This window comes from Trachurus japonicus, chromosome 5, assembly GCF_045865225.1.
Source record: "Trachurus japonicus isolate A0001 chromosome 5, Traja_1.0".
Lineage (NCBI taxonomy): Eukaryota > Metazoa > Chordata > Actinopteri > Carangiformes > Carangidae > Trachurus > Trachurus japonicus.
The window spans coordinates 29,033,141-29,060,146 of NC_140911.1; the positions used below are offsets into that span (position 1 = coordinate 29,033,141).

The 27,006-nt window shown below is 42.0% G+C and overlaps 1 protein-coding gene and 1 non-coding gene across 2 annotated transcripts in view; one reads left to right on the plus strand and one right to left on the minus strand.

The window, feature by feature from the left end:
* The window catches only part of ca16b (carbonic anhydrase XVI b), a 178,367-nt gene that overhangs the window by 29,082 nt on the left and 122,279 nt on the right, over positions 1–27,006 (plus strand). The window contains exon 2 of the mRNA XM_085777215.1: positions 22,634–22,738. Coding sequence (XP_085633341.1) covers positions 22,634–22,738 — 105 coding nt within the window. The remainder of the gene's footprint in view (positions 1–22,633; positions 22,739–27,006) is intronic.
* Positions 16,531–16,718, minus strand: LOC146987829 (U2 spliceosomal RNA). The gene has a single exon (XR_015035945.1). It is a non-coding gene; the product is annotated as a U2 spliceosomal RNA (small nuclear RNA).

The window sequence follows — 27,006 nt, forward strand, 5'->3', positions numbered from 1 at the left end:
TTCCGCCGCCTGCCGCGTTCGGTGTGAAAGGCCCTTTACTCTGCAGAGTGATGCCTGCTCTCCTACTCCTCCTGCAGTTGCTGCCCCCTCACCCTCTCCTAACCCCCTCCTCCCCCCTCCCCTCCCCTCCCCTCCTTCTCCTCCTGCTGCTTCCCCTCGTCTCTGAAGGAGGGAGGGAGACGTCGTGGCGTCTTCAGCCTCTGTGCTGGACGCGGCCGCGGCAGCGACGCACCGCGCTGATCTCTCGGTTCGTCGTCACGTCGGTTTCAGAGCAACTGGTGAAACTGACTCCGCAATCCGCTTTCGCTTCGGCATTTCGGTGCTGATCATCTAGATCAGTTTACCTTTCCTGCCTCCTCTGATCACTTCATGCTGGAGCTATGCTAATAGCATCCGTGGCTAAGCTTTCCTCCGGCTCCACGTTACACTTGTTTCAGGCTCTGCCCGTCGTTTTTCTCTAGAAATAGAAACTTTTCCCAACTTTTTTATCTCCGTACCGATCGCACTCGTCTTCTCCTTCCTCTTCACTTCTTGCTCTGGTCTACAGTCTTCTTCGTTCTACACATCCCAGAAGCCCCAAAATTACTCACAGTGTGCGCAACAGCATCCCCATTTACCAGCCGCAGAAAACTGCATTTGACGTATATATACGTCAATGGCACTCAAGCGTTGGGTTTTGATTGACGTATATATACGTCAATGGCACTCAATGAGTTAATTGGTTGTTTCTATTTCCAACAGCAGTTTAATTTAGGGAGAAATTGTTGCTTCAGCTGTTTGAAAAAACAAAGCTGTTTATTGTACAATGACATCAGCCAGACAGGTAACACATCCTCACATTTAAAATGGAATTAGAGAATATTTAGCATTAGTGCTTGATCATATTGCAGCAGATACGTTTTCTGTTGATCACCCACTTGTTTCAGCTGCAGTCTACTGTTTGCTGTAGTCTTGCCAATTACTGGACGTTTACACAGAGACCTAAGTGCCCGGGCGGAGTCGAGAGGGAACATGCAAGTCACAGCTATGACTGGGCTTTTCTGTGATAACCCTGGAAACCTGTTAAACTGGCAAACACACACTTTGAAAAATCACCACAGGCTTTTTTAATTATTATTTTTTGTGTTAAATCAAGTACAAATCCAACCTTGTATATTCTTGGACCAGCATGCATTAGGGTTTTAAGTACTGCAGTCAAATGCATTTGCACGTTGGCCTCAGCACTCAGCTGTGACGCTGCTGCTTGATTGGAGTCACGGCGAAGCGCTGCTCATCTCAGAGCTGTTTCCCAGCCTTTGTTTGCCCCCGCCTGCGTCTGCATTAGATCTCATGTTTATTAGCCTTGGATTTGTTTTGATGCCGCTTCCACTGCATGGAGGTGATGAAATTGGTGCCAATAAGGCGGCTTCAATAAGGTCCATGCAAAATGACATTGTTGTATGGATAGTATAACGTTTAGTGCCCGGCTGTCACATACAGAAGCGAGGCCAGTGGAGGAGCCTCCGTCAGAGCAGATGTCCTCATTTGTCACGAGTTCCATGTTGGCATTAATGATAGGTGCTTTAATCGTCTTTAATCCCTTTTGGCTAATTAGCTTTTCATGCCACGCCACACAATTTCTTCCGTCACAATACTTCTAAAGTTAACCAGCGGGAGCATTTTCCTATTGCTTCAACTGCAGCTACTGGATTTCAAAATGTGACATTTCCTTACTTCCTCCTCTCATTTATTTGAACACAGAATGTTGAAAAGTTCTGACGTAATTCACATATGTTGGGAATATAAGAAAAAATAAAATTTGCTAAGTAAATTATAAATTTGCTTTCCTTACTTAATGGCTAAGTACAGGTGGACACACACTGTGTCACGTTAGTTGCAACAAAGGCAACAGTGAGTTGAGGGCGACTGCAGGAGAACAGCTTGGTGTGTGACAAAGATTTATAATTTGCTTAATTATATAAATTATATTTTAGTGTGTTACTTGTGGGCATGACTTCTACAAAACAATGTATCAAATTAACAAAACATTAGAGACATTGAGAATGGTACAGGGTTCCTATGGAAAGTATGGAATTTGATTTTATACATTTCCAGGCCTGGAAAAGTATATAAAGTGGAAACTGTTGCATGGAAATATATGGTTTGATACCATCTCCTGGAAATTATTTGGTGACATAATGGCATACAAATTCAGAATAATCAAAACAAATGATTAATTAGCCTAATTTACATGATACACATCTAATTACTAAAATGTCACAAATTATTTGATTTTTTTTTAAACCGAGAAGACTGGAAAAGGTATCAAATTTTGAAATTTCAAATGTGTAGGAACCCTGATATTCAAAGACTTTTATTGTCATGTCACTATCTTTCCAGGAAGGATACAGAAGAATTGAAAAGATGTTTCTCTCTCATCTTAAAATATACAATACATAGTTAAATATAACATAAAAATCATGTACAAGTAGTGCAATATGGTAGCAGCTTGTTGAGATGTACAGTTCTCAGTTCATATATGTACCAGTTGATAGAAACTGGTATTCTATCATTTGCAGCTCAGATCAGAACATTCTGCGTCGCCGCCTCTGCAAGCTTCTGGAGAAATAACGAATGGTGTACAGTACAGTAAACATTAGGCACAAGTGAGACTACTAAAGGGCCTGTTAGAGAGATACGGAGCGTGTTGCTCTTCATGGGTTTTATTTATCGTCTCTAAATTCAGCCTTCAAGTATTGATTAGAGTCCAACATCAAAGAGCAGTTAAAGAGGAAGGGAGGAGGCCTGGCTGCTTGTATGGCCTCAGGCAGGCATGAAGAGCCTGTTTGGATGTGATGCATGGAAGTGATGCATGCAAAGTCCTGGTGCAGTGCTTTTATTTATGGCTAACATTGAGTCATTTGGCCAGTGAGCTGCAGGTTAGGTTTTTTGCCTCAGTATTTTCTACTAAAGCACATTTGACTCCACACACACACACACACACGCACACACGCACACACACACACACACACACACACACACACACACACACACACACACACACACACATATGTATACCGTATATTAATTTGCAGCCATCCTTTTTTTTTTTTTTTTTTTTACGACCGGACACTCAAACGACCTTACGGCGGTGACAACAACATACATTTTCAGCCTGGTTGTCTCAGACTGCGGTCACATCATTACTCCCGACAGCATCAGTGTCACGCTCTACCCCGCTGAATTAGATGGAGCCATTTACATTGCCAGTAATCAGCCATCACCATTCATGAACACCAGCAAATGTGTGAGGAGTGTAATGTATCCACCAGAGGCTGCAGAATTTATTTCAGAATCAATAACCAGACAATTCATGCGGGGCCGCACACACCGCGTCCCGAGGTATGACCTCATAAGTCCTCGGCACTTAAGTGACCCAGTTGCCACGTCGAAAATTGAAAACCTCACTTTACACAGTAAATTTCCCCCTTTACACCGTTATGTGCGGTCACGCCGCTGTGTGCCGAGACATGTTGGGAGGATTGTTTATCGTAGCTGTGAAAGGAACAAGCTATAGCCGCTCTATTAAAGAGGTCAGCGGCCCCTGGATTTGTTTAATCTTGTTAATGGTTTTCATCAGAGGCCCCTGATGCACTCGATCAACGAGTGCTCCAGCTATTTAATGCACTTAATTCACTGTGCCCGCGTCGCTCCAGGAGCACATTTAAAGGGATAGTTCACCCAAAATTCAAATTTCACTCATTATCTACCGACCCTCGTGTCGACTAAGAGCTGTGAGAATTTTCAGAGTCCTCCGTGCCTTCTCTGAGTTACAGGGGGGTCCGCGCAGCAGTATTTGTCCATATAATGGTTGTGAATGGATACCAACTTTCTTCGTCCAAAAAGACACACCAAAAACATCCAAATACCTCCACACAGCTCGTCTGTAATGTCCCTCTTGTATTGAAGCCCCGACGTGAGAAATTGTTCCGAAAACAATTCAGGGGTGCAAACTTGTCACCTTTCGGCGAAATTCGCCGTTTTGGATCCCAAATTGGTCATTTGTGTGATTCGTGTAAATCCGCAATAAAAAAAAATTTGAGAGAGGGGGGGGTTCCGGCGAGGCAAGCCCAGCCGAGCCAATGCACCTGTCTCTTTAAGGGCGCATGCACCTTATCTGGATGACAACGAGTGGTGGCAGCGCTCCTCTTCTGTCCAGCAATACACACCTGAAGCTTCACTTTTAATACAGACTAACTAACGCGACTTTTTGAGCATGGCGAGTGAAAGAGTCGGAGCTAGAAGATGCGCCAGCAGCGTTGTATAGTTGCTGTATGGGACCGCGTGTGTGTGATGATCGCGATCGCGGCCAATTAGCGATTAGCGCGTTTAGCTTTTATTAGCGCTGCAGCGCGACCTGAGCAGCAGCAGCAGGAGGAGGAGGTTGACTGACTGTGGCAGGACACCTCTGCCTCTGTTTCACTTTATGTTGCTGGTAAATAATGTGGTAGTAAAAGTAGTAGGCTAAAGTTAAATTATTTTGTATGCACTAATTAAAGGGGCAGAGCTTTAAGAGACATTTTAGCTTTTATATTTTATAAGATATATTTTTTGTAAGAACCACAATTAATAAATATAGGTTATATATTTCAGTGAATATCTAATTGTTCTTAGCATTTGTTAGATAACTTTATTTGCCCAATAAATTAAAACATGTTGGAACTATCATGTCTCCTCTCTTGCCACCAGAATCTCACCTACTTTTAACCTCAGACTGTCACAATGATGTATCAGATGTCAGACTGCCTCATTCTTTAAGTTTTAACCTGAATATACAAGACATGATTGATTTTCCCAACGATCAAAGTATACGAAACCGAACCGAAAACCATGACCACAAAACCGTGAACCGAACCGTTTGCTTGAACATCTTTTAAATACATATTGCCGCTTAATATGTTTTATGTAGCCAATGGCATTTTTAAGCTTCATGTGTGTTATTGGACAGAAAGAGCAGCGCTGCCTCGGAGCATAGCCTACGTACAGAAAACACATTTAGGCTTACATCAATAAATAAATGTTTCACAATGAACCAATCAGTCTGTATTAAATTTTATTTTGTTTGAAGGCAAGGTTTGCAAGGTTCATCTGATGGACATCAAGGGACAGATTCTCCAAGTTTTGCACAGCTTTTGCTCATGCTAAACCTGCATAGGCTGAAGACCCCCTTCACATATTTCAAAACCAAACACAGAGAGACAGATTGTACAGGTTTAACAGGAGCAAAAGCTGTGCAAACCTGAGTAAATCTGGACCCTAGTCTCATGCTAAAATTGACTGTAAATTCACCTTTAAAGTTGGTTTAAAAAAAAAATTCCCCGGGGGAGCATGCCCCCGGACCTCCCTAGGGGGTCGGTATCTTGTCACCTTTTTTACCCCTGATGAGTTTGCACCCCTGCAATTAAATAAGTCTATATTTTAAGCTTGTTTGTAGCGGAAGCTCCCAGTGTCTCAGTTCACTGCTCTTCCGGTGCAACAATTTCTCATGTCGGGGCTTCAATACAAGAGGGACATTACAGACGAGCAGTATGGAGGTATTTGGATGTTTTTTGGTGTGTCTTTTTGGACGAAGAAGGTTGGTATCCATTGACAACCATTATATGGACAAATACTGCTGCGCGGACCCCCCCGTAACTCAGAGAAGGCACGGAGGACTCTGAAAATTCTCACAGCTCTTAGTCGACATGAGGGTGAGTAGATAATGAGTGAAATTTGAATTTTGGGTGAACTATCCCTTTAACAGCAGATTGACACAATTCAGATTTAATGTACAATTCCAGCATTTTTGAGGAGCAGCCATCTCGTCTCGAGCATCGACTTCTCAAGGAAGTCTTGTAGTTTTAATTCATAAAAGAATGAGTTTTGCTGAGACAATAGAACAATAGTTCATAGTTCTTCACGGGCTTCTTATGAATAGAGAATAAATGCCAGGAAGTGTTTTTTTTTTTCTTCTTCTGTTACTTTTATTTATTTTTTTCTATTCAAGGAAGACGTAATACACTGGAGACTTTCATCTGGACCTTTTTCGCCCACATGCTCTGTCAAAGTCTGACGTTTGATGTGCCGAGTTTCTCACTGATTCCTTGTTGCAAAGGGGCTGAAGAACACATGACATGTGGCGCTGCCTCCTAAACTCTTGACTGCAGTTCATATTACGGCGTATTACAGACGGCGGAAAGGCTTCACGCTATACCGAGAGGAAAACTGCAGGGGAAGGCAGGTGTCTGAAGCGAGAGTGGATCGAGAGTGGGTGACACATTTGGATTTAATTATAATGAGATGGTCTTATCCACATTTCAGCAGATACTAAGTGTAGAGAAGAGACAGAGCAGAGCAAGTGTGGCATAATGAGAGAGCCGAGTACGCCTCCTTTGCCCTTCCTCCTATTCTGCTCGCTTTGTTGTTCAAGTTCCCTAATGAAACACAAACACAAATGTTTTTTTTCTATTGGGGAGGTGGTCCAAGGCTGCAATGCACACAATACCTACAAGAGTGTGTTCATCTCACTCTCTCTGTGTATGTGTGTGTGTAGGTGTGAGTTTTTGGACTTAATTAAAAAGTTAGTCTTGAGTTTCTGTCACTTTACTATTTCCACTTGTCTCTGTGTCTCACTATGAAGCTGTATTTGAGGCTATCAGCACCCTGCACGACATTGAAGAAAAACACACACACACACACACACACACACACACACACACACACACACACACACACACACACACACACACACATCTCGCCTCAGCTTTGAAAGTGCAGTAGCACTTCTGTCAATTAACATGATGAACAAAAAGCCAGACAGGTCTTGACATGCACACACACATATGCTCGTATGTGCAAAGATGGAAAAAAAAAAAAAAAATTAAGACTGGGTGTTAAGGGATATTTTTAAATGAGTTTGTACAATTTTTATTTTTCATCGATTCAGTCAAATAACATTTTTTTTTTAAACCCTAAAACTAATGGTCTTAATTTGACTGTAATGTGGCTCCGTCTCTCTGGCCCAGGGGTGCTGATGTCCTCTTTGCTGAAACTGCTTGTTTGCTTTTAGCTGTGTCGGCCTAAATATCTGCATTGGGATTTGAGTTGTTGTTTTATTATTTCTGAGCTTGATGTTTTGGCCCTAAGGCCCGGCTCCCTCTGTGCCGTATCTCCGGCTGATCTTGGCAGTTCTCATGTTCCAGAGGTCCTTGGTGTGACTCGAACACTTCCGGGGAAATTGAGCCACATCGCCCACTTCCCGAGAAATGAGAAACACATGCACTCTCAAGATCAAGCTCCGCGTCCTCCGTCTCTACGCTGCACTGTTTCAGAGAGATAGAGAGAGGGAGATGGGGGAGAGAGACACCCCCAACCTGGTTTCACTGCTGTTACCACCACCAGTATCTAGAAGGAGACAGACAGGCTGATCGATGCATTTTTTCAAAGATACCGCACTTTCGCCACAAAAATTGCACATGCAAAATGTGAGAAACGGGTCCACATTTCAGTTGCAAAAAAGTCACATATATCTTTGCAGAAAGATGGAAAATTTTACATGTTTACTTCACATAGGAGCAGCCATTAACCCCATGTTCCCCTAATTACACAACATGAAATGTCATTGCATTGCGCAAGAAGATACACAAAATCATGTGTGTGCGAGAGACAATAAATATAATAATGTTTATGCTGCATGTGGAAATATTGAATTGTTTAAGTGATTTGGACAAAGGGATGTTATGTTGGTGACAGCTGTATGCGTGCATCCATGCCAGCCCTAAAGATACAGAAGTTAGAACAGGGTGTTGGGGGAATCACTTTAAAAAAAAATCTTTTTCATCAAATTGCATATTTTGCCAGCTCCCACAGTTTTTGCAAGTTCCCTCAATGTTAGCAAAGTCTGTCAATTTCATCCTATACATCTGCATAAATATATGCACTACATTGTACTGTGTATAATTGTTGCATTTTTTGAGAAAACCTGCCGCATAACCAAAGATGTTTTTCCACAACCACAAAACACTCTGGAAGGACTGTTTAACATCTAATAACATTCTAAAGTACAGTAAAATGAATAATTTTGAACATATGTTTGTCATAAGCAGAAGTAAAACAGGAAACTGAGCACATGTCCTTGTGTATGACACTTGGCTCTATATGTTGCAGATGAGACAGCAGCTGTCTCTCCCTCCATACTGTACGTTTCTCAAATACATAACGACTCTGCATCAGTGCTGCTGCTACGAATTTCGACAGAATAACATAAAAGTTGTTTAGACTGTAGTCTGTCTAATTAGTGCATTTAATGATATGCCTTCACTCTCCTCCTAATTAAAGGAGTAGCTGAGAAAACAAGGATGAGCGGTGCTTCCTCTCCCTTACCAGCCACCATGAAGCATGCATGTACTGTACTGTCCCAGTGTAAAGCAGGGTGGAAGAATATAGCAACGCTGACTTTATTTCACCACCCAATTAGGTAACGTGGCCTTCATTAGGCTCATGGAGGTGATGCAGCGGTTAAACACATTGTTGAATTGAAAGTGCACACTCTACTGGGAAGTTGGTGTTGCAGCTAGCTAGTTTTCACATTCAGTGTTGTGGAGCTGCTAAAGTACTAGTGAGCTAAGTTCACTTTCCCCCTGTTAACTGCATTTACATAAACTGAACTTCTCTCATATCAGTGATATTTGAAATATAAAGAGATTCCTGCTGTTCCATTCAACTATCAGGGGATAGTTCAGTTGTTTTTAAGTGGTTATTTTTTTTATTTTTTACAGTGCATCAACTCACTCTGCCTCTTCCATGCACCACTGAGCAAAACTGAGTGATACAGGGCATCGCACAGCCTGCACAGGAATCCTGAGTGAGGTGGTCAGTCCCGATAAACTGCTTTTTTCTGACCAGTTTAATGCACTATTTAAAAAAAGTGTATATTTTGAGATGGGACAGCGAAAATTCACTGTTAGTTGGGTCTGTTCACAGCTGTTTATCTCCTGTATCTCTGCCCAGCACTATGAGCTGTGGTATAGCTAACTGGAGGAGAGCAGAGCGCTGTCTACTACACATATTATACTTAGGAGCCATTTGTACCTCATCATCCCCACTTCAAAAACTTAACTATCGCTTTAAAGGGACACTTCTCCTGTTATCTGTTCACGAAAATCGATTATTTGGTTCAAAAGTATGTTTTTCATTAATCAGTAATCCCCCCATCAACAAACTGAAGTGTTCCTTTCAGCTCTGAATTAGCCGTTCATATCATTCATAACTACATGGAGTGGGTAAGCTCGGTGCTGGCTGCCATGTTGTGTCGCCATGTTTTTACGTTCAGTGGCAGCGTGACGGTAGGAAACCACGGAAACTCAGCGGAGACACCGGAGCTGTCGGTTCAGGTCGAGGTGGCGTCTGTGAAAAGTCACCGCGGTAACGCAGTGAGGAGGAATGGAGCGTTACACTGATGCTGCATTCACCTGCAGTCAGGCAGATGGCCGTTGCTAACAAACCAGATGTCATTTTAGTCACAGAAGTGGAGAGAAAGCCGGTAAAACGTGGGTCAGGTCAACAATAAGACATCGCCATGACAACATATTGTCACGTGTATTGTTTTGCCTGGCGGACCACTTGTTTACATAGAGGCTTGTTTATGCCGTTACGTGTAGCGGCTGTCGTCCGTCTGCCGTCTGCCCAATTTCAGGTGAATGCAGCATGAAAAATACGATTGAGTTGCTTGAGATATACAACCACAACGCTAGATGGGAGTAATTCCTACACAATGTACCTTTTAAGGTTAAAAAGGTAATGCTTTGAGTGAAACAGTAAAATGATTGATAATAACTCTCTTTATAAGATAATACTTATATTTAGATTCCTCTTCAGTTTCAAACATCTAATCAAACCAACAATATCCTTCTAATGATCAGGGTTTCCCGCAGCGCTTTCCTGTTAAGGCGGCCGCCTTAACAACAAAGAGCTGCCGCCTAAACTAACGTCTTAAAAAAAAAAAAAAAATGTAGCGATATTCGCCGCCGCTGAACACAACACTGAATGATAATAATAATCATTACCTTGAGTTGGAAAAGCCTTAAGGTCCTGGGTGCCAGAGCTGAATATTTGTTGGAACCATGAAAAATGCAGCACTGAGCCACACTGATCCTCTGTGACATCGCCTGACATCGCCCTTCATTATCATGAAGGTAGTGTCGTTTATTCTGAGCTGTGTTATTAATAAGGAAATTATTCAGCTCTATGACCTCCATAAACATTTCTTTGATTCATGGGCTAAATTTCCACATTGTGGATGGGTACAAATAATAAATTACTTCATCTACCGCCCTAACTAATCCTTTAGTTTTATATTGGATATTATGGTATGGTGTCGTAGCAACCTGTAGAGGCCTCATGTGGGGGCGGTGAACCCCCCGACGGCAGGAGAATCTAATCCCTGTTCAGCCTGTCCCCAGAGCATGTGGCTCTGCTACAGTCATTTAACACATCATAGAAAACCCATATCTAGTCTTCATTTACAGTGGACTGTTTTCTACAGCTACAGGTGCATCTGAGTAAATGAGAACACAGCTGTCAGGTCAGCAGTCTGAACCCGGCTCAGGAAACCTTTGTTTGGAGTTAGTGATGCACGACACGATATGAAAAATTTCAACCGATACCCGATAATTTCCTGCTTCTCATTGCCGATACCGATAACTGATATATTCATATTCAGGGGTGCAAACTTGTCACCTTTCGGCGAAATTCGCCGTTTTGGATCCCAAATTGGTCATTTGTGTGATTCGTGTAAATCCGCAATAAAAAAAAAATTGAGAGGGGGGGGAGGGGGTCCGGCGAGGCGCGGCGAGGCGAGGCGCATGCACCTTATCTGGATGACAACGAGTGGTGGCAGCGGTCCTCTTCTGTCCAGCAATACACACCTGAAGCTTCACTTTTAATACAGACTAACTAACGCGACTTTTTGAGCATGGCGAGTGAAAGAGTCGGAGCAAGAAGATGCGCCAGCAGTGCTGTATAGGTCTGCTGTATGGAACCGCGTGTGTGTGATGATCGCGATCGCGGCCAATTAGCGATTAGCGCGTTTAGCATTTATTAGCTCCAGTGTCTCCCTCTTCTCTGGAGGAGGGTCTGGCGAGCGAGACTAGCTCCAGTGCGACCTGTGCAGCAGCAGCAGCAGCAGGAGGAGGAGGAGGAGGAGGAGGTTGACTGACTGTTGCAGGACACCTCTGCCTCTGTTTCACTTTATGTTGCTGGTAAATAATGTGGTTGTAAAAGTAGTAGGCTAAAGTTAAATTATTTTGTATGCACTAATTAAAGGGGCAGAGCTTTAAGAGACATTTTAGCTTTTATATTTTATAAGATATATTTTTTGTAAGAACCACAATTAATAAATATAGGTTATATATTTCAGTGAATATCTAATTGTTCTTAGCATTTGTTAGATAACTTTCTTTGCCCAATAAATTAAAACATGTTGGAACTATCATGTCTCCTCTCTTGCAGCCAGAATCTCATCTACTTTTAACCTCAGACTGTCACTATAATGTATCAGATGTCACACTGCCTCATTCTTTAAGTTTTAACCTGAATATACAAGACATGATTGATTTTCCCAACGATCAAAGTATACGAAACCGAACCGAAAACCATGACCACAAAACCGTGAACCGAACCGTTTGCTTGAACATCTTTTAAATACATATTGCCGCTTAATATGTTTTATGTAGCCTATGGCACTTTTACGCTTCATGTGTGTTATTGGACAGAAAGAGCAGCGCTGCCTCGGAGCATAGCCTACGTACAGAAAACATATTTACATCAATAAATAAATGTTTCACAATGAACCAATCAGTCTGTATTCAATTTTATTTAGTTTGAAGGCAAGGTTTGCAAGGTTCATCTGATGGACATCAAGGGACAGATTCTCCAAGTTTTGCACATGCTAAACCTGCATAGGCTGAAGACCCCCTTCACATATTTCAAAACCAAACACAGAGAGACAGATTGTGCAGGTTTAACAGGAGCAAAAGCTGTGCAAACCTGAGTAAATCTGGACCCTAGTCTCATGCTAAAATTGACTGTAAATTCACCTTTAAAGTTGGTTTTTACATAAAATTCCTCGGGGGAGCCCCCCCTAGGGGGTCGGTATCTGGTCACCTTTTTTTTTACCCCTGATGAGTTTGCACCCCTGATATTTTTATATTTAACACAATAGGCTCTGGTCTATCTATAACAGAAAACAAAAGCTCTGACTCTTCAACTTTTCATTTATTTTCATATCACACAAATATTTGTGGTCATTTGCTGTAAATAAAAAACAGCAGCAAAAGACACTTATAGGTCAAACATTTACCATATGAAATTAATAAATCAAAAGCACTGACATATCAAATCATCATATAATTAAAACAAAAAGTGCATCCCTCAAGAAAATTGTTTCACAGAACTATAACTGGTTTAAATAACAAGATTCATATTCAAGTATTTATGTATAAGAAATACATATATTCAACCTAAAGTGCATGAGGATGTAGGTACATGTGCGGATATTTAATGACTGTACTATGTACTGTACTGAATATGTGATTCGCTCCAAGCAACAGTGGTAAAGCAGCTAAAAGCTGTTTTAATTTCCGCTGTAGCTGTTAATGTCACTTTATTACGTTTTAATATTTTTTCAGGAGAGAATCTAACTGTGTAGATCCCCAGTTTGTGGTTAGTTTATCCAAATGACGCCTGTTTCCTCCGATGTTGTGGGAGCAGCCGACCGGGAACAGCAGCAGCTCGTCACAGAGGCAGCTGCCACCGATAACACCGGATGTAACAATAACTTAATGTTTTACAATGAACCGAGCGGTCTACCTGTAATTTAATTGAAATAAAAAAATATAGTAGACGTAACTGCGGTTACATTGATGAAAGGCCAAACAGTGCAGAGAAACACACGGTTTCAAAAATTTACGCGTTCGTATTGGACAGCCCCTACATTTCCCATGAGCCTCCACTCTAACAACCTCTCTCGCACGGTGAAATTCTTGGACCGGAGCAAGACGGATGAAAGCGAAAAGAATGTTTTCAAATCAAGAATGAAAGTCAAAGGTTTCTAAGACGATCAGATACCGTGGTAATTCCGACCATAAACGGTGATTCTGTTGCGTTATCCCCCTAACCCGCCAGGCAGCGTCCGTGACACCGAAACTAGGAAATGCTGCGCGAGTCGACCACTAAATAATAATAACAAAATAACTATAGAGACAAAACGATATATTTATCGAAAATGGACCCATTAACAAGTGTGGGTAACGTAGATTCATCGACATTAAAGCAGAAGTAAGCGGATTGTTTGTGTTAATATAAGTCTTATTTTCCGACAGCAATCACTTATATAGAGTGTTTGGTCTGAAACACGGGTCTGTCAGTCACTCTGCTCTGCTGTAAGCCGAGGAGAAAACTTTCCTTGTATCCTACAACCTTTATCCAATGAGGAGAGAGAACGGCATAAAGGGGCGGTCCTCTCTGTGTGTGCAGCCAAGGGATGCGCGTGAATGTGGTGACGTAGGGACGAGGGCGGGGACTGCTAACTCCATCGGTTGACAAGAAGTTAGCCAAAATGACCGGGTCGCTTACTTTTGCTTTAATATGAGACTCTACCAAAAGCAAACTCCTCATTGTCCCTTTAACATCTGTTTTTGCTAAGAAGTCCGTGTCGTATATACAACATTGTCGTACAAAATATCGCAATACGGTGCTGTACCGATTTTCTCCCCAGCCCTAATCTCTTGCAAGTGCAGAGCTTTGAGAGCTACACGAGGCTGGAAATACTTTACCAACAGCACATTATACGCTTTTTAGAGCTCTCTTTGTTTACCTGAATTACAGAGACTGCAGCTCAGCCTGTATTTGTTTGATAGCTTCATCCAGCCCATAATACTCCTCCACGGTGACATGGACAGGCCAGCCCGGCCATCCTTCACATACCTGCTGCCAACGCTGCCGATGAGATTGATATTTTAACTCTATCCCCCAATGACTAATGCACGTTAAACGCTCCTGTGGCTGTTGTTAGGCTGCTGTTTTTCAAGGGCTCTCTGGGGTTCTTGCCTTGTTGTTGAGTGTGATATTATGGAACAAATAGCAGGGCTTAATGGTGGTTTAGATGATTTAACTGCCCTCAGGGCAATGAAAAAGGGAAAATGATTCTGCACATGCTGTTTGTTCTGTAGGTGTTTTTGAAGCCGTTTGTGTCCTATGAGGGGGGGGGGGAAACCAAAACCAAAACTCTTTGTATGTAGCGTTTCATTTAAACTGCAGGTATAACGTACCACAAAATTGCTATTCATGTGCGTAGTGTCTGGATTTAAGGTTGCGGTGTGACATGGGAGCCGAGCGCCTCTCCTCTCCTCTCCTCTCCTTCAGGCCCGACACCGGCTGTGTTGTCTGCTCTGCTCTATCAGAGATGCTGTGGCTTTAATCCTTTTGCCCACAGGGGACAGCTGACATGGATGAGTGTAAACTGTTGACATGGTGCCGTCTCCTATGCTCTGTGATCAAAGATGCTGCAGCCCCCCCCCCCCCCCCCTCACAACCTGCCTTCAAATATGCTCCGAGTCGATGCCACCGAGACTCCCTCCCTCCCTCCCTCCCTCCCTCCCTCTCTCTTTCACACTTCATGTTAACCTGTGTTTCCCCATAGTGCATTGATTCAAGTGATGGTAACAAAACAGCCATACTACAGCTTACACATTTAATTTGGAAAATATCGCAAAGACCATTTTTGAGACAGAAATGCACCGACTTTGAGCGCTAGGAAAGACTTGGCTTGATGTAGTGCTTAGTTTAATTAATCTCTGGTAATGATGCAACTATTAGTAAGAGCTCGTCTTAAGTGGCTGGAGGTGTGTGTGTGTGTGTGTGTGTGTTTGATGTGTGGTGATGCTGATCAAGCCAAATAGAACTCAGCATCTAATGGTGGTTTATCTTGAGGAGTCCGGGGAGTCGAGCTAATGTTTACCGTTCCCTTTAACATCCTGAGTCAAACGGCTGATGTGATACAGTAGTTGTCATGGTCACTGTGATGCTGCACGGTGTTTGTTTACACAGCAGCGGAAACTCTAAATTTAGATCTTAAATCTGATGTTGTGGGATAATCCATAAAACAAAAAAAATGAAGTGAATGTGTATACTTTGATATCTGTGATTAACATGCAGCCTTTTGGTATTTGAGGAGATAGTTCTGGATGCTGCAGTGATGCTACAGCTGCTGCTGCTGCTGGTGTTGACTGATTTGGAGTCTGTTCTGGTGATTCTGGTTTTTATGATTTTTTTAAAAATATATATAAGATCAGCTGCCAAGCGGCATGTTTGTAAAGCAGTCGACGTGAAGACTTTTAAAATGTTGAACACCGCTCCGAGTGTGCAACCATAAAAAAAATAGATAAATAAAAAAAACTCAGATACAACATGGATTTTGGAGATGGACTCAAAAACAGTTTTACAGCATGAATCAGTGATTTCTGCTCCCATTTTGTTTCTGGCAAATTGTTATCTGTGGGTTTGTTTTAGTGTGTCCTCCCATGCCAATTTTTTGCACAGAAAACAATCTGCTCGCCCAATTGTTTGCATCCCTCCAGCAACAAGGAGGCGGCATTAGCCAACACATTCCCAGGTTCTGAATGACACAGATGACTTAAATACACAACACTTCTGTTCACTTGTTAACCTGATTGACAATCACTCGACTTTAGCCGGTTCCTCAGGATGCATACATGGTGGAGCTCAGCCCTGTAATGACTCTGATTGTTCCACACAGCGGCTACATGCTCTGCTGGAGCCGGGTATTCAGTTAATTCTGGTGACAAAGTTTGATTTATTTTTTTTTTTGGCCTCAAACCCTACCCTAACTTAGGGCACACTCACACTAGGGCCAGTTGATCCGTACCGTGCTGAAGCCCGAATGTCCCCCCTCCCCTGTCCCCCACTGGCCCGCACTCACACTGCCTCGAACCCAAGCCTGCTCAAGCACGGTTGCCTCCGACACATATGTCATCACGTTCATATACCAACATGGCGGATGCTGACCGGTTGTCATGGTTATCTTGAAGTTTAATCAAAGTGACGTTAACTAGCGATGTTTACGGTGCGACGTAATCGTTAAGTGACTGTTTACACGCGGTTGCAGACACGTGGTGGAGAACGAGCCCGCAGCGCATTACGTGTGTGCATTCCTGGCCAAGCGTACCGTGCCCAAGCACACCGTGCCCAAGCACACCTCTCCCAACCGTGCCGGGCCAGGGAAGTGTACCGTGCTCAGGCACGGAACGCTTGCACTCACACTACCAATAGAATCCGGACTTTAGGGGGCAAACGTGCTTGGGCACGGTACGATTGCCTAGTGTGAGTGCACCCTTAAAGGTGATAGCTACAAGTTTAATTCCTCCTGGCCAGTAGGTGTAGAACTCACACTGCCTGCTCTTGCTCCAACCTTCCATTTTACTGTTTTCTTTTTTTTTTTGGTGCACCGTTCCTGGAGATACTGCAATACCAGGTCGATGCGTGGAGTGGACGGAGCAAGCCCCTATTCCATCTCCCTGTTCCAAAAATCTATTTAATATATGGTCCCCGGGTAGGGGACGTATCAGATATTAAACTGATAAGAACAGATACTACACTTGATCTTAGTCAAAAGGCCGAGAGATTTTACTGGTTGCCAGTTACAGCAATAGATAGATATCACGTGACGTCACACAGCGTTCGCAGCCGGTCACAGCGCCATCTTGGGTACCGACTTCCAAAGGCAGTCTATGGGCTGTGACCTATAATACATCCATGGCTGTGACATCAAATCTCACAAAAATAGTGGATAAACCTTTTTTTATTACATGGCACTATTGAATGTCGTATTCCGATAATTTATTGATATTTCTGATATTTATTTACATCTTGATTTTGCATTTAACAGTCTGTTATTCCTGTTTAATAACAGATCGTTGCTAAGTAAAATACACTAGGTAGGGACGCCGCTCTGATCAGCGCAGCACAGAAAAGAGAAACTATGCAGGATATTTACTTTCTGTTTCATTTTTTACCGTCATTAAACAGCTTGGGAGACATGTACACCAAGGGAGGCTGCCTCACTCTACTGAGTGTGAGCGGCACGTACGTTCACGTTGCTTTCGTGAATTGTAAACACACAGACGCCCCCTCGGTTTTAGCGTCCAGCAGTTTAGCGGCTAATTCAACAGCAGTGATGGATAACTGTACCCGAGAGCCTCAACATGAGCTTCATTTGAGGAATAAACGGCAGCTTTTACCTGACGGGAGACCGACGCCTGAGCTACGGTAGCTAACAGCTAGCAGCTGGCAGGTTTTTACCTACTTTTCCTCTCTCCCTCCCTCCCTCTCCCCTTTCTTATCGCACACACACGGCCCAGGTTGTCTGTCATATCTGTTGTAAACCTTGTAATAACAGCTTGTTGAGTACAGTTAACACTATTGTTGCCTCGGTTTGAGTGTGGATTATTAATTGTTAACGGTTTGTTTAATGTGAGTGGTGGTCATCGCGTCCTGATGAGTTGGGTTTTAATAACCGCTGATAACGTAACTGTGTAGATGGTGTGGATTGTGATGAGAAGGTGTTGCACATATTTTAAGACTTATCTGTGCAAACCATTGTGCAAAACCTGTTTGTTGTGACTTTTTGCGTTATAAGATGATTTGCCGAATTCTTCTTCCATTCCTGCAGCCTTTTGTCTCAATGTTAACGATGGCAAAATGTCCAGATATTTTATTACTTTATGAAAATAAATGTCTGCGAGTTAAAAAGAAGTGGGCTACGCATTTCTGATTTGATTTGGCTTTTCGTGTATTTGGAGGAGAGACAGTGAGAGAGAGAGAGAGAGAGAGAGAGAGAGAGGTCCGCTGGGTGAGCTAGATTAACTGTTAACGGGAGAGAGAGCGGCGCACCGCGCTGTCAAAGATCGTCTCAGCAGAAATGGTGTGTGCTTTCAAGGCAAGGCCATCAAAATGAGAAATATCCATATCCAAACTACATCAGGCAGCAGTCATTTCTGGTCAGAGAGGATGTGGCTGCACTGATCTGAATAGAGGTTAACTCAGTGTTCGGTACCCAGCATGGCGGCGGCCAGGTGGAACGCACCGTGACGTCACTATAGACACATGACATCAACATTCTAATGCTGTTGCCACAGAGATCATTCCATGCCGACATTGCCAATTTAACCAGATGTAAATATTTATATATTTCGGACCCGCCAAAATTTATTAAACAATTATTTATATACTATTTTTAGAAAATTCAGTAAAATTAATACTTTTATTCTGCACCCCTCTAGACATTCTGTGGATGCATTATTTAAAAAAAAATTAATCCTTTTGATGAAAAAGTTGTAGCTATAACCTTTAATGGGATAGTTCAACATTTTGGCAAATTGGCCCATTGCCATAATCCCTATAGTCATAGCAGTGTTTGTTACCTTTAATTGTCGGTGCAAGCTATTTATAGAACGGCGGAGCAGAGCCACGAGCTGCTCAGAGCTATATACATAGTGGGGCAGATAAGCAAAATAATTGTGCGTTTTAGTGACTAAAGCATGAAACTTTCAGCATTTCATCTACATACCCCAAGGTTTAATTTCAGACGTGGAACCACTTTGGTGGCTGACCTTTAGGGGTCTTTAGGGGTCTTTTTCCACATTATTCCCCATTGGAAACCTATGAAAATCTGGGAAGTAAATCATTACCAATAAATTTCTTCACCATTGTGTTTAGGAAGGTGTGTAATATCATGTAATAAAATGTTGAAATTCAATTCCAGTGGGAAACCCCCTAAAAAACTACTCAAAGTTGGGGTACCTGTGCAGATTTTGCGAAAATTCCAAAATGTTAAATTTGGCCTTAAGTAACTTGTGAGGGGTCAAACTAGAGGTTTTTCATGATTCTGAGTTGACCGCAAACATTAGTTTTTCAGCCAAAACACTCCTTGGTGGAAAAAAATAGCCACACCCACTTTTCCTGCTCATCGGAACCCCCACTACCACCAATAGAATGTATTACAGAGAAGCCATTCCTTAGCATGGCAGAGGTTGTGTTACATAATACTACTAAATACTCAATAATATAACTTATATTCTGTAGCCTTTTTTCGCTGCAGTCAGAGACCCGCACCGCCGCCGCCCCCGCCCCCCAGTCTACACAGCCTGAGCTCAGTCACTCACCCTCCTCATCCACTGTGTTTATTGATAAACGGGCGTAGCTACTGTACTGCCGGTAATAACTGTAAAACCCGACTGGCTTGTTGAATCTCGGACCCAACACGGCCGGAGTCACGAGCATTAATTAATTAATTCACAACCCGACCGCGGTGTAAAAAAAAAGAAAAAAAAAGCCAGCAGCAACACTGGTTTTGAGACAGTTAACAGTTAATCAAGTTGTTAATGAGCTGTGTGATGTGTGTGAGTGACAAGGCTATGGCTGAGCGTGTCCTGCTGCAGATCAGTCACTCTGCTGTGAGGTGGTTAGTGGATGCAGTTGGATGCGCCCTCTACAGGATAAATAACCTAATGTCGGGGGATCTTTTCAAATGGGGGAACATTTTCAAAGTAAAACCAAGTCTTATTCCCTGCATTTTATTTCTGAAAATATCGGCGACAATCGGCAAGTTTTGGCGGATTACCGATTATTCTCAAACGGGCTATAATCGGCCGATTTAATCGGCTCGCCGATAAATCGGTCGGGCCCTACTAAAAACAGCTTGCACCGACAATTAAAGGTAACGAACCTACTGCTATGACGATAGGGATTATGGCAATGGGCCAATTTTCCAAAATGTTGAACTATCCCTTTAAAGGGATACTTCACACAAAATCGATAATTCACCTATTTTCTACGCACCGTCAAACCAAGGAAGGGTTTGGAGAACTTTTAGAGTTATCAAAACGCTTTTGGAGTTCCAGGGGGGTCCGGCTGGCAACGGATTTTAACATAATGGCGATGGATGGAGCTCACTTGAATCGTCCAAAACACACACTATGAAACATCCAAATACCTTCATACTGCTCGTCCATACTGACCCAAGTGTCCTGAACCCGCGACACCAAAAAGTTGTTCGGAAAAAATGAATTTGCTCTCTGTCTTTAGCCTTGTTGTAGTAGCAGCTCCCAGTGGCTCTGTTGATGTTGTACGCATGCACGAGATTTGCCATCCACTTCCGAAGTCTCTGGAGGAACTACGGAGTTCTTCTTTCCGTCTCTGCTTCTATAAATGGCCAGGTAGGGCAGGCTATAGGGAGTTCTTCTGTTTGTTCGTCTTCTTGGTAAACCGTCTCTCAACCCTGAATTGGCATGACGGTGAGTAGGAAATTGGTGAATTATCGATTTTGGGTGAAGTATCCCTTTTTTAAAGGAAACATTTGCACCCAAGACACACCAGCCCGGTCTTCTTCACTCCTGCTAACACAGGCTGTTTGCATTTTACTCCATCAAGTTTCCACATAGTTCATCAGGGAACTTGTGATGGTATCATTTCATCCATACATATATCACAAACATATTGATCATCCAGTCCATTTAGTTTCTGTCCCAGAAAAGCTGCTGCTGCTGCTGCAGAGGATTTGATTGATTCCAGCAATAAAAGAGCAGGAAGCTGTAAGAGATGCTCCTCTTGTTTTCAGCAGATCCCATGATTAATACCCATTAAGGCTTTGTGCCATCGGCTGCACCTGGACTGTTGGTTTCGGTACAGACTCAGTCACCACCATCGCTGCAGCTTCTGTTTTCACTGGTTCAGACTGACTGCTAGAGGAAACCATCATTTGTCACAATAGCTAGAGGGATCAGAGGCTCCTCAGTAAAAAGTTATCCTTGTTATCCTCAGTATATTTCAGTCTCTGTGACCTTTGGGGGTTATCGTCCTGGCTACATGAGTAGCTGCAACCGCTGCAATTTGGAGGCAGATTTGAGGCACTTTTTCTGAATATATTCAGTGCGGAGTTAGATATGAAGTGTAATTTAAGCTTGTATTTATGTAAGTGTTGTATTTATAACCCATCAACAAAACAGAGAAGTGTTCTCAGAAAGGGGTTTCGATTGACAGACCTAAATGCAGTGTCGTTTTCTCGCTGAGGCGCTTCCAGCTCAGACCTGCTCCTCTGTGTGTGAGGAAGGCCTGAGATGACAGCCAAGGTGACGGGGTGTAAATCAGTACTGCAATATGAGTATTATTCCTACTCTGTGTGTGCGTCTATGTATGTTTGTATGCATAATTTAAGTTTATTTGATTCCTTTCTATAAATGTATCCATGTATGTTTTATGTCGTCTTTGTTGCCTGTGAGCTATCATCATCATTGTAAATGAGAACTGGTTCTCAATTGACTTACCTGGTTAAATAAAAAGACCTAAAAAAATCTATTTCTCTCAATTAATCAAAACAGCATTACATCAAAATTCAATAATTGTGTCGTTGGGTGCTCAGATCATCACAGACAACTTGATAGAAGATTATCACGATACTTGAGCCATGATACAATATTATTGTGGTGATAAACATTTTGTGCAATCCTGAATATAGCTGTAACATATTGTGATACATTATTGGTTATTATCTTTTTACAACTGCAAATGAACTTCATCAGCAGCTGTTTTATATAATAAAGTTTGTTCTTCTCACTTAAATCATTTTTATACTTCGCAAGGTCCTGATTCAGTTTGATCCAATTCGACATTGATTCATTTAGAGATATTTCAGTTCTAATAACACCAATTTTTCTTGGTTATGAAAGAGATTTTCACAGAACTAATGCTGCAAATTGTACAAAGATGGAACCTGGTGCACACTAGAAAATGACCCAAAAGCAGTTACATTAATGCACATCATTTACCATGACCCACTCCAGAAGTAAAGTGATAATTCAAGTACTGCATTCAATATGTCCATTTCAGAAGTGAGTGGACACAACAACATGTGTGATCTCGTCCTGCCAATCTTGCACCATCGTGCAAATCTCGTGAGACTAAGAGGAAACAGGGAATGGCATCACTCAAATGAAAATCCATATAAATCAGTTTTTTAAAGCCAGCCCTACTCATGACCAACACAGTCATAAAAAGTACTGTAGTATTCTACTACTAAAAACTTTAATTTTTTATTTTCAATTTACATAATGAAAGATCAATTCTTGGCGCCTGCATGTGTATTGATACAATATTGCCAAACAAAATGCCCTCGGCCCTGAGTTATCATATGAGGATTCAGCTGAAAGTTCATAAAAAGTTCAATAGAGCAGAGCATGAATCCCTCTCTCCACCGTCAAAGTCAAACACATTACACACCCTTCCATCAGCCCCACTTGCACACCTTCACATTTCACTAAGATGTGTTCAGGGCCCTGGACTTTCTTATATTCATTAGATGAAATTTAAAGGGTTGATTTTTTTTTTTCCTCCACACCACTTTATAAGTCTCTCACCTTTGACATGAGCCTCATCCATCTTCTCATGCATTTTTAATAGATTGTTGAATAAGCGGTCACTGTATTTCTGAAACTTTTCTTCCCCTGTGGTTTTCCTGACCTCTCTCTCTCTCTTCCTACCACAGTTGCAGCGGGTGAGCAGCCTAACTACCCCGGAGACGGGCATCATGGGAGCACGGGCGTAATGAGGGAGAGGAGGGCAGCTGAAGACCGTTACTGGTCTTATTCAGGTGAGCTCTCATTTGTGCGCTGACCAAAGCCCTCAGCAGGTGGGGAAATGCATTTACTTGACTTTCTCACCTCTGCTCTACCTCGACCATCGTTTCCCCTCATTTTCTTTCCTCTCTCATTTTTCCTTTAACACCTGGGTGCTGGAAAATACAACACAGTATTCACTGAACTGAATTCTATGTTTTTATTGCTCTAAGTGACTGTAATTAATTGTACTAATGCACAAAAGAAGACGTGAGTAGAAGTGCACATTATGTCGTAACCATCAAACAACGAGTTGATGTGATTAAAATGTATGTAAATATGAGTTTGATCAGAATTACAACAAGATATTAAAAAGGATCAGTTTGCTTGTTCAGTGTGTTCAGGAAGTATTCAAAGCCCTTTCTGGAAATAAGGAAAACAGAAATATCACGATGAGACAATGAGGCAATGTTTTTCTTTCAAACTCTTGTGTTGGTGGCTTTTTGACTTGTTAGACTCGCTGGTTGTCAACATTTCACACAGCTTTGTGGTGTTTTATTAAGTACTGAAATGGGTTGTGTTGGCCATTGAGGCAGCAACAGCACCAAGGCCATCTTTAAAAAAAAAAAAAAAAGGGTTAAAGAGTTAAAATAAAAGTTTAAATAAATAAATAAATAGTTCCACAGCCAACAAAGGGTCGGAGAAAAAATCGATTCACATAAATATCGTGGTATCTTTTTTGCCAATTTTAATCGATTTTTTTTTTTTCAAAAATCAATTTTTTGTTGTTGAAAAAAACATTTTTTTTTTTTTTTAATATTGTGCAATGTGCATTTGTTAGCCTTTTTTACATAAAGAGAGTCCAGGTTTTGAAAAGGGTTTAAGTTCACTTTATAATGGAGTATGTTAATTTATAGGCTCCTATAGTATTTGTGTGCAGATAAATGTTAAAAATGCAGACTAAAAATCGAGAAAATCTGCAATATCGTAGAATTGCAATTTAAATCGAATCGCCATCCAAAAAATCATAGAAGAATCGAATCGGGAGAAAAGTATCGTCCCAGCCCTACGCACTGCTCCTCTCACATTAAAGTTTGTGTAGTGCTGCGTTGAGGCCAGTATAGCCTACAACACGTAACAGTGTGGCGGTATTCCCTCTTTTCACCATCAGCACCACTCTCCCTTGCATGACACATAACTAGAGCATTATCGGAGCCTCTGCGATTACAAAATCGCATTTTGTCATATCACCATATATCACATTCAGCCCCAATTGTGACCCTGTGGTGTGACTTTTGGTGTAAATTTAGCTCAGCGTCCAATCTGCTTTGATCATCGTTGAGATTCAACAGTTTGGAAAGATGCATCTCTATATCTAAGGTCTTTATGTACAGTATGAGGGCTTGCATCACATGATGAGTTATTTATATTAACATGGGAAAAATACATTTAAATGATTAAAAAAAAAGCTTCAACATAGTTAAGAGTGAAAAAAGTGCATGGATCTCAATATACCTGGGATTCTCTGCGTACAATTCAATAAAATCTTACAAACGTTAACACAGCATGAAAGAAGCTTGTGAACTGAAGTATGCCATATTGTGCAGGAAGCTGGAGCATTCAGCAGACCTACTTTCATTTGTCTTAAAGTTGAGTATCAGCAGCACTAGGCCTGGGACGATAATACATTTTGCTGGACGATATATTGTCCCACAAATTATTGACGATAAACGATATTATTGACACATTTTTATGAGAACAAATTAACCACTAATATAATAATAATATTTCATAATAATGCAAGTAGACCCTTTTAAATAAGATTAAAATTTTATTTCTCATGAGTATCTTTTTTAACCATTGTAATTGGAATGACTTTGGAATGAATGAGAACTTATATAGCTACTATACTAAATAAATAAAATAAACAAAAAATAATAAACAGTGCAGCTGTTCTGTCCAATAACGTTACACAGCTGAAGCTCCACTTTTCATTCAAACAAACTAATGTGACTTCCACAGATGTAAGATTTCATCAATGAGACCAGCATTTATCTCCTAAAAAGTATTAAACCAGCCGGCGGTAAACCTCTAAAAACCTGCTGATAAGTTTTCTTAGTCGTTTTCTCCCCCAATGACGGAGGTTGACCGGCCAGTGAGCTGCTGCAGACGGCTGCAGACTGTGGGAAGCCCCGCTCCTCCTGCTTGCTGCTACCACATTAGCTCCAAAAACGTCGAGGAAATCTCCTAACAGGCGATATGTGGATAAACTGACCACAGACTGGGGATCTAAACTGTGACTTTCTCACATGAAAAAATATTAAAACTTTAAAAAGTGACGTGTTAACAGCGCGGCAGCAAGAATTACAGTAAAATAGCTTTTAGCTGCTTAGCTTTACAGCTAGCGCTGCCGGTTGCTGCAAAATGCATTCTGGGAAACAAAGATCCTGGATGACTGAAAAGAGGGTTCACTCCTTTCATTCTGCAAAACAAACGGCCCAGGTGCTGAGACCGATGCACAGGGTGAAGCCTCTTGTCATCCAGCCTGGTTGGAGGCCAGAGACCAGGAAAACAAATACTGTAAGTGCGCATGCACATGGCGATTTATCGAGGCCGGAAAAACTATCGAGTTCATTTTCATTTATCGTGCGATTAATTGATTTATTGATTATCGTCCCAGGCCTAAGCAGCACAGTAGGCCGTGCTGTACATGCGTGTGTTTTAACTCCTGCCTCCATTATTGATAGTACGCCCGCTTTTTAATACCAACGGAAGTGCATCGGGGAATTTAGGCTGACGTCCTCCTCTAATTCAACATCTACCTCCCAACAAATTGGAAAATGTACGGACAACAGCAGCCCACAGTAAGACGTACCGTACGCCCTAATGGATGATTAATTGTGCACTTGTAAGTATTCTCAGAGCGCCGCGTGTTTGCAGCAGTGTAATAGCGAGAGTGGTGAAATCGGGGCGTGCTTCTCGACAGTCGGAATGGTAATTGATGTGTAAACTACGTGTTCAGTGGAAGCAGGAGCAGAGTTCTCAGTTTCAGACAGATGTTTGAAAGACAGAATCAGCAAAGATTCAGCGTGGACATGAACATTGATTCTGATAATGAGGCACGGCAACAGTACAGCAGTTATCATGTTATTTATTTAGCCACATAACACTGTCAAAGCTGCACCAGCAACACGCTGTATCAAATATTTAAGACTGGTTTATTTGGGTTTTTCCAGTTATGAACACTCTGTACACATGCAGAAGTTCCCTTATTTATGAGTAGTGCTATACAGGAGCAAAATAATTCGCTCAGCAGTTAAGCCTTTGATAGGCAGTACTTATTTATTTCTATCAACCTTTGTGATGCATTACTCGTGCAGTAAAGTAGCTCGGCGCTCCCCCGCCCAGTCCTTCTATATACCGTAAAGGTTGCTGATAAAAATAAAATGGAGTGTGTAAAGGCTCTTGTATAAGAGTGTGATATTCCTTAATGTATCTAGTCAGGAGTATTCAGACCGGGCCGTATTTATATAATTTATTATCCGTGGGAGCAGTTCTGATAAGCACATATGTTCTTTCAGAGTGCTGCTTCACATTCAGCCGCACACACTCACACCCCAGTGCAAACACAGCCCTCTGTCGGCCATTGAGCAGCTCCGGCGGGAAATAGGGGTTATGTGCTTTGATCGAGGGCACCTCACTGAAAGAGCTCAGGAAGGGAGGGAGCACAAGGAAAATTATATTTACAGGTTCCAAGGTCCAAAAAAATAAAATAAAAAAAATAACGCCACCCAGCAAATAACTAACTCTGTCCCTCTGCTGCTGGAGTGCAATGAGCTCTGCAAATTATTTTTCATCGCCGGAATATTTTGTCTTGGGCTCTGCCGTAGTGAGCCCACAATCCCACGGTTTCAGGCTAGAAAATGGTGCAAATAACAGCAAAAATGAACTGTGCTTACTCTGGACTGGAGTTTGTTTGGCATTCATGTCACTCCTCATAGTGGTTTTTCGTCTCCCCCCAGTTGTCAAGCAGAGGCTGTGAAAGAGCGTCTGCTTGGACTATGATTGCCTTTTCCACTATCTACAAGGTGTGTGGAGCCCATTATGGGAATCCTAATCACTCCAAACATGGGCCTGCTTTCTGGAACTGAAACCCCTCAACGTACAGTGAGCGTTAATCACCGTTTTGCTTATTTAATATTCCTTAAATATCCAACTCGAATGATCAGATGGAACAGTTTTGGCTCTTAGCTGAGAGGTTTTGTTTGATGGTTCAAGTAAAATGGCCGACTGCCAAGTACTC